The sequence below is a fragment of the Chrysochloris asiatica genome, unplaced genomic scaffold (assembly GCF_000296735.1).
Source record: "Chrysochloris asiatica unplaced genomic scaffold, ChrAsi1.0 scaffold00011, whole genome shotgun sequence".
Taxonomy (NCBI): Eukaryota; Metazoa; Chordata; class Mammalia; order Afrosoricida; family Chrysochloridae; genus Chrysochloris; species Chrysochloris asiatica.
The window spans coordinates 34,735,028-34,744,386 of NW_006408529.1; the positions used below are offsets into that span (position 1 = coordinate 34,735,028).

A 9,359-nucleotide genomic window follows, 5' to 3' on the forward strand; every position below is an offset into this window, starting at 1 on the left:
GTATGTAAGGTCGCTATGAGTCGGTACCTACTCGATGGCACCTAACAACAACAACAAGTTCTATTGAGTCGGTTGAGATTGATAGTGACTGTGTATAGGGTTTCCCAGGAGCAGCTGGTGGGTTTGAACAAATGACCTTTTGGTTGAAAGTCTAGTGCTAATTCTACAGTGCCATACTAGGACTCCAGTGATGTAATCAAGCAGTATAATTATAAAACGTGTTGTTATGCATTGATGTAATTTGTTATGTAATGGATATTGTCATCCTCCATTTTGTGATTTGGTATGTCATCCTCCATTTTCACATAATGTTAACTTTTGCATAATAACTTGGTTTGGAACCTAACTGTTTCAGTAAATGAGAAATGGATATATAGAAATGTGTATTGTATGAGATGGCTTCAGAAAGTTCTTGGAAACATGGAATTAGAAGAGACTGGAATTTTGCCATGAGATTTTTAAGCCCCCTCTTTTTATTTTGATATAACAGCATACCATTGTTGTTGTTATTGTTAAGTGCCATTGAGTTGGTTCTGACTCATACCAACCCTGTATAGGGTTTCTTAGAAGCAGCTGGTGAGGTTGAACTGCTGGTCTATGGTTCACAGTCTAGTGTTCTTCCTACAGTACCACACCAGAAGTCTATACCATCATGTAGTATTTTATCGTTGTAATACAGTACATACTTCTATAGGAATATATCACATATTTCACATAAAAAATAATTCATCTCTTTAAATGCGTATGTGCTGGTGAAGAGTCCCATGTTCAGGATGTTATAACTAGTTTAAATTTGGTCCCTTGATATTTTTCTATAAAATTAAAAAATAATTTGCTAATGCAATCAAATTAATTTGCTTCTTTGTTTGATTCAATTTTTGAAACGCAATTAATATAATGAATGACTGCCGCTATTCTTAGAGTAAGATGGATTTATAAAGTACTTCAGAAATGTTTTAACATAAATATGTCTCTATTTGAGTGTTCATTATGATAAACAATTTTAAATTCTTAATGTGTTTCTAAAATGTAGTTTTTAATTCCCATTCTAAACGAAAGGAATTTGAAGTATTTATTAGGGTCATTTTTGCCTTTTAAAGTGAAAACTATTAAAATACATTTTGATAATTTACTTTAAAAGGTTTGCTTGGGTTGGTATGAAAATTTGCATGATTCTATTTCTACTGTCTTCTCAAATCAGTTAATGACTGTAGCTAAATATAATTTACCAAAATTAGAATTTTTTTTTAAATTTAGGAATTTAAGATGATGTGGCTTTTGCTTAAATGAAGAAATACTTACTTTTTCTTTGCAAGAATTAAAATGATACGAATACTTAAATGTAAGTTTAAGGAACCAAATGATGCAATTTTTGCTTCTGTTGCAATGGTCACAGGCTAATGGCACATTTCTGAATCTGATTCATGGAAACAGAAAATTTGTACCAGTAATTGTAAAATCATATTCCTTCTTGCCATAAGCTCTTTTGAAAGTGATATTTGAATAGTATAGTTCTTGCTTTGTCAATGGTTAATGTATTATGCTGTTAACTGAAAGGTTAGAAGAAAGATTTGGCTATTTATTTACTTTCAAAAAACCAGTCAGTAATAACCTTATGGAGTATAGCTCCTTCTGACACACATGAAGTTGCCATGAGTTGGAATCAGTGATAACTGATTGGACCTTAACTATTTGTTGTTATTGCCACCTTCTGTATTTTCACCAGAGTCCTAGAGTGGTGCTGTAAAATAAACACTGGATTGCTAACTGCAAGGTTGACGGTTCAAATCCACCAGCTACTCCTTGGAAACCCTATGCAGAGTCACTGTGAGTGGGAACTGTCTCTACAGCACTTAACAACAACCACTACCACATATTTTCACTATCCCTCTTCCCTTAAAAGGAGATAATTGAGCTTGATATACACCAATAGAAAAGCTAAAAACAGCTAATGCGGTTGGGATATGAGATTTGATAATGCTCCCAATTGGCAAAAGATAGTACAAGGCATTCAGTTTTATGTGTTCAGTGTTATTCAAGTGTACTTTCCTTGTTTTTCTATAAACTTTTTTTTTTTGTGTGTATATTGTTTGTATGTTTGAGAAACTTGGCTTTGGATTTGTTGTTAGATTAAAAAAAAATCTATGTGAATGCTTCCCATTGATAATTTTATTACTTATTAGTATTCACATTTTATTATTCCCTTTGATTTCTCAGAACTGTCACATTTTGAAGACTCTAGCATAAAGTCTTCAAGTGCTACCACTTAAGTATGGTCTGGCTTTCAAAAAAATGGCTTTGTCTCATGTGTATGCCATTCTTTTGGTGTTAAGAACGTCCTTCCACAGATAGATGCCCCATGAGAGCAGTGTGGCACACAGAAGTTTGAAGGTACTTTAGGATGAAGTTTAACTTGGGTAATTGCTAGGGAAGTAGTTTGAAACTTTTTATTAAGTACTCTACGGCACTGAGTATAGTCTCAACTTTTAGTTTTGTTCAAGTTTTAGGATAAATTAAATATACACACACCCATTTTTCTTTGGAGGGCTTACAGGTTTACGGAGGAAGAGGTTCTGCTGAAGCAAAATCTGTTGTTGTTTTTTTTAACCCCTTTCCCCTAAAGATTTGATATGCAAATGCTACCCTAGAGATCATCTATCTAGTCTAGAATTTATAGATCTGGGAACTGAAGCCTAGAGAATGTTATGTGTGCCATAACATGCTCAGTGCTTCTCAGACTATCTATGGTAGCTGACAAGTTTTGTTTCCCTCCGTGAACAGCAGACCAATAATTCAGTAAAATCTAATAAAAATGAAGTACTTGGAAAAATAATTTTAGAAAGGCATACACAGTTGTAAATGTTTATTCTCAGTTCCTGTGTTTATATCAGGGCAGATGGATTGCAAGTAATTCTGGGATCAGTTTGGTCATGGGCCACCCTTTGTATAATACTGCCCAAGGTCAGGAGTTGGCAAATTATGGTCATCCATCCCATCACTTGTTTTTGTATGGCTTGCAAGCTAAGAATTAAATTGTCATTTTTAAATGCTCTAAAAATGTGAAAAGAATAATATTTTATAACATGTAAAAATTAAATGAATTTCAAATTTCAGCATCCATAGTTAATTGTATTAAGGCACAACCATACTAATTTGTTCAGGTATTGTCTATGAGTGCTTTTGTGCTGCAATGCTAGAGACAGGGATGAGTAGTCCACACAGAGATCATATGGTCCTAAAATATTTACTCCCTGGTCCTTAATAGAAAATGTTTGCTGACCTCTGATCTAGGACATAACATGGAATTAGTAGTGTGCAAGCAGGGTCTGCATTTTAATGTGTATTTAAAAATTACTATTAGTTGATGTGTAGAACTACTGGTGTGGCGTTATTTCGTAAGCACTGGATTGCTAACCACAAGGTCAGTAGTTCAAATCCACCATCTGCTCCTTGGAGATCCTATACAGGGTCGCTATGAGTCACAACCAATTTGATAGCACTTAACAACAGTAACCACCACAAAAACTGATTTGTATTATCAAACTTTCAGATCAGTATACCTGTTTATGTTCTCATTTAATTCTCCCAGCTGTCCCATAACTCTTCCTAAAAGTTAGGTAAGTTTAGACCTCTGTTGTGGGACAATTATATGCTTTTATTCTTAACCTGTTTTGACTCTACTGAGTTGTTGTTTTTGAAATCTCATATCTGGCAAATTAAAAATGGTTATATATTTTCATATATATATCTGAGTGGGCTCGACTACTAACCAAAAGATTGGTGGTTCAGGTCAACCCAGAAACACCTTGGAAGAACTGTGGCAGCCGACTTCCAGAAAATAAGCCATTGAAAACCAGGTGGATCACAGTTCTACTTATACGCTGCCACACACGGACTTACCATGCACTAGTCAAAGTATAGTCTTCCATCAACTGGCTAAAAAAACCAAAACTGTAACTAAACTGCAATATAATGGCAGATTGCTATCACAAAAATAGGAAAACTGTAATAGGCAAAATAACTGATTACAGTTTAAAAAGATAAGAGTCTTAACTAGTGGCTTTTGGGTAAACAATAAGGCTTTCATTATTTTGCCTCTGCTGTGCATTAGGTTATAAAAATGAAACACATTATATTGCCAAGCACTGTTAAATTAACATATTCATTTTTTGTATGTTTTAAGCAGGTTTTGAAGTTTTTGAAGCCTGCTGTAAAAATCTCTGCTTTTCATAGTAGCTTTGTTTTCCTACCCTTTGCATGTGATCATTTAGCAACTAAATCTGCCAGTTATTAGCTTTACATTTGAGACATGAGTCTGCTTCAGGATAAAGACCCTTTCTTACAAACCAGATATTCACATTGGCATGTTTTGTTTTTCCTTCTGGAATTAAAAAAGTGTTTCTGTAATTACTGCAGTCATTATGATGAAAGAGTAACTGCAATTTTACATTGTGTACTTCTGTTTTATTCTGCGTACTCTTGAGTCTGTTTATAAACATCTGGAAAATAATTATGTTCATTGTTTACATTCCAGAATGCAATAATATAGAGAATCCTTGCAAGATCCCACTGTGTCTTTTCAAGTCATGGCTAGTTTTGATTTTATTCCAAGTCTGAAATTATACAAGATTTAATGCAAGAGATGTAAATGCACACCATCCTAACAACTGCATCCTGATTCTGTATATGACTATTTCTTTGTACATTGTAACAAAGCCACTGACTTGACTGCTTATGCATTAAAAGAGGAAGAGTTTTATAAATAGCAGGATTTATTACTTATATGAGGCTTGCCTTCCAGATGTTTCAAAGAATGTATAAACTTTATTATGGTTATTAATGAAAATTTGAGATTCATCAACATTAGTTGCTCAGGTGGTTTTAGGCACTATATAACATGTGTTTAAGCACTTATTTGAATTTAATATTTCTATTTTGTGTGAAACTCATGATAAATTATAGTAGTAAACAGCAACATCTGTTCTTGTCAGGCATACACAAAATCTTACCCATTTAAACTGCAGTTGAACTGTGTTTATTAGTACTAGTTTTTAATATATTTATTAGTTGAATCATTGGTTAGATAGTGTTATACCACCCTGTACCCCACCATGTGCTGTCCCCTCCCCAAACACACATGAATACCTTCACACATTAGATGTGAATGAGAAATGCTTTGGATTAATGAAATGTTCTATCATATCTGGATTTTACTTACACGCAGTGGTTCTTTTATAGGTGCCTCCATATCTAAAAATGACTTCTCTGTAACTACTTTCTACCCAATATAGAATGTTGTACAACCATTTCCTAGCTTGTTATTAAGGTGATTGAGTTTCTGTTTCTAAAAATTTACCATGGAAAGAATAATGTAGAAGACAGTTCTTTTTTTGCATTGAGATTGCAGGATACCCGAATTGCATACCATATCTATCTGTCTGTTAAACTTCTTGGAAGCAAGCCAGTACGCTATAGTGAATTTTATATGTAAGCTGTGAGCCACTAAAAGGCTTGCACGATTATTACAACTATTCCGAGGAGAGGAAGCATTTGGAAATTTCAACAGTAAAGCAGCAGTAGCAACAAGCAGCAACAGTGGTAGGAAAGACAGGGCAGGTTCACAGTTAGCACATTTCACAGTGTGAGTCAGTGAGCACACAGCTTCCCATCCTGCTGCTGCTTGAGGAGGGAAACCAAAACTGGATATTTCAGGATTTTCCTAGTTTCATGTTTGTGATGTTAAGTCATGTGATAATACTGTACCATAAGTTGCCAACTTTGCTTCACTCTAGAGAGGATCTTTTGCTGCAGTGCTTTTTTTCCCTTCCCTATCTTTTTCTTTCTTTTTTTTCCTTTTTGAAAGAGAAAAAAATTGTGCAATGTATGTTTATGCCTACACCATGCCGAGGCGACACTTACCAGTAAATAATCTCTGTATCCCTGAGGTAAGGTATTGTTTCTGCTTTCCCTGCACAGTGCTACTGCAGCACGGAGCTGATCCAAACATTCGGAACACTGATGGGAAATCAGCCCTGGACCTGGCAGATCCTTCAGCAAAAGCTGTCCTTACAGGTAAGAAGACAGAGAGCTACCAAATTCTTTCATTTATGGAATTACTACTTTCTGACGTTATAAATTCTTTATGTACTGAATTTTCTCTCCCTACCAATTAAGCTAAACAAATATGTATGCCATTATCTACTACTTTATTGTTGATCTGCTGTATTAACTGTCTCATTAATTGCTTTGCTGTCAGAAGTATAGATTGCTTATTCTACTTAGAATTTCTGAGAATGATAGCATTAGATGATAACATACATTAATTACTCATACGTTAGTCTTTTTTTTTTTTTTTAAATGGTTATTATGATTATTTTCTTGAACCTCATCCTCTTCATTGATTCTTTTTAAGACCTTCACTGTTGAGTAAGCAAGGGCATTTGTATTGCTATACAAGTACTTTTGATCAGAGACAACCTGCTGCCTTATTACTTGGATCAATAGTTAAATAAAATATGCTACTGCTGTTTCCTTGATACTCATTTGTATTTTTATCATATGTTTCCACTTATTTATTGTTTATTATGATAACTAAGTAATTTTCAAACAAGGCAATATTTTTACCTCAAATGACACAAATTTTTGACATAAGTATTAATTTTATTAAGGTAAATGTCAAAAATCAGCAAAGAAGAACTATTAGAATAGAAGGGATCTCTCATAACAATATAGAAATTGATGATTTAAGTGTTAAAATACTGAGCAGTTTTCATTGATCCTCATTCTCAAAATGCTGCATTTGATCTATTTTTGTTTTTACTGTGAGCCTCGAAGTTCTGCTGCCTTTGCCCTCTTTTACTTAACTGACCTTTATATTTTGGAGCTTGTTTGTCACTGCAGTGGTAACAGTATTGTCTTCGGTTTTGTAAAAGTAAATGACTTTTAACTGCCTTTTAAAATTGCCTACATTTTGAAAAAAATAAATCTTTTGTTCACTTTGAAATTCAAAGCTCATCCTATTCATTTCTAACAAAATTTCTGAGGTGAATGGACTATGTTTATTTACAGAAAGCTTTGAAAATATATGGACGTTTGCTTAATTACTCTGCATAGAAAAGCAGCCTCCCACTGTGCTGAATTTAATATAATGTCTGCTAAATCAGAGTAATATTTTTTCCCAATTAATAAAAATTGTTAAGTGATTCAATTGCTGAATCAAGATGACATACACTAGAGAAATAAAAGTATTTTAACCCAGTGTAGATTAGAAATTTAAATATCAACATATAATTTTAAATAATGGAATAGAATACATAGCCTCAGACATGCATAGAACCTTTCCATCTCTTTTTCTAACAGAACTCTAGGCAACGAAAACAGCACTAGAGTGGTCTCTGACCAAGGTAGAGGTATAGTTTGTAGTCATAGGAGGTATATTATAAATGCTGACCGAGTCTCTTCTCTGTATTTGTGTCCTCCCCCTGACCTTTTCTTTTCAGTCTTCTGTGCCTGCCTTGTCCATTTGTCAGTTTTGTTTAGTTCAACATTGTAAAATAACTTCCACACTCACTTTTATAAAGACGAAGTCTAAATATATGTTACTAACAGTGAGTTTGTAGTTTATAATGAATTTTAAATGTTATATTGGCTATTGGTACTTTGGGAAAGAGCTGTGGCAGTCATAAATCTTGGAGACTCAAGATTCCTGGAGGAAATCAGATCTCCCTTCAACTTGATTCAAAATGCATCTAGCATTGCCCTTTACATAGATAGGAAGAGATTCAGTAATTGATCTTAATACTGATTTCATCAATTGTTCTTTTCAAGAATTTTTACTTCTTCAGAGATGATATACAACTTTTCAGATATGATTTAAAAGAAAAGCAAATTTTAATAATTAATTTCATTGAAAATACAAAGAGTAAACTTTGGGAAAATAATCTTTTGAAGTATTTACAATACCACATTATTCTGGGTGATGTATCATTCTTTATTTTTATGGAAAATGCAATCGTCGAGTCACTGGTTTCACTTGTGAGTAAAGTTTCTGTTCTCAATTTCATTGACTACCTTTGTGCATAATTTTGGTAAATTATGTACAGGTAATTTAATTAGTATCTTCCTTAAAGGAAGCTAACAAATGAAAATCTGTTTTTACAGAATATTCAAAAGTATATAAATGATTAATACTTTTTCATGCAGAAATAATGCAGGGATCTTTACAAAGCTATATAAGGCATCAAATACCCTTCATTTTGTAGTTAAGGGTGCCCCCTGCATACATATAGCAATTTGCTGTGAGTATTGACCTTAGATATTTAAAAGAGAATGTTATTGATAAGTGTCCTCAAGTCCTGTATAGGATTTCCATTTTTTATTTTATAGCTGAAGCTCTGAGCAGTGAACTGAAGGACTTGGAGTTATTTATTTTATTTCCTCCCTTCTTTGAGTTTAGAGGTAGTAAGGATATGAAAATCTGTAACAGTCTATGTACATTTTATTGAAGAATAGATTTTTTCATGTGATTATGAAACATTGTTTTAGCCTTTTTTCTGATTATATAAAAAAAAATGCATTCATTGTAGAAATTGAGGAAAAGAGGAAATGCATGAAAAACTCACCTACTTCTACCATCTAGAGATAACTTTTTGATATCCCATACTTACAACCTTTTATTTTTTGTCCTACACACAACATACTTCATACTCTTCTTTCCAGTTAATCTAATCGGTTTCAATTTATAGTGACCATATATAGGGCTTCCAAGAAGTGGCTGGTGGATTTGAGCTGCTGACCTTGCACTTCAAACTGACCTTGTGACCCAGTGCTTATCCTAGAGCACCACACCAACACTCCATATTATGCATACTGCATGTTGTTCATTATTACCTATTGTAGAGTTGATTCCAATTAATAGCGACCCTATCTGGGGTTTGCGAGCAGCAGTTTTTTGCTGAGTTTGAACTGCTGGCCTTGTGGTTCACACTGACCTTGCAGTCCAGTGTATTACCCTGCAGCACCACACCAGGACTGTATATATACTGCTTAGTAATCTTTCTGTTAGAAATTTAAAAAATTATCACTATACAAACCTTACAGAGACATTAAGTATTCTTCTGCAACATGACTTTTTAGGGATTTTATAGTAAGTCTATCTTAATTTTTTTTAGCTAATATTGCTACCTATTTAGGTAGTAGGTAATTTTCAACCTTTATTCTTTTTATGAATTAATAGTCTTTATCAATTCCTTTATAATTATACATCTTTGTTATATTGAGTCTTAGCATTCACAAATATGGTTGTTGTTAGGTGCCATCCAGTTGGTACTGACTCATAGTGACCCTATGTACAACAGAAC

At 33.6% G+C, this 9,359-nt stretch overlaps 1 protein-coding gene across 1 annotated transcript in view; it reads left to right on the forward strand.

Moving 5' to 3' along the window:
• The window catches only part of TNKS (tankyrase, TRF1-interacting ankyrin-related ADP-ribose polymerase), a 278,487-nt gene that overhangs the window by 89,768 nt on the left and 179,360 nt on the right, over positions 1-9,359 (forward strand). The window contains exon 3 of the mRNA XM_006834485.1: positions 5,977-6,072. Within this exon, the coding sequence (XP_006834548.1) occupies positions 5,977-6,072 (96 nt within the window). The remainder of the gene's footprint in view (positions 1-5,976; positions 6,073-9,359) is intronic.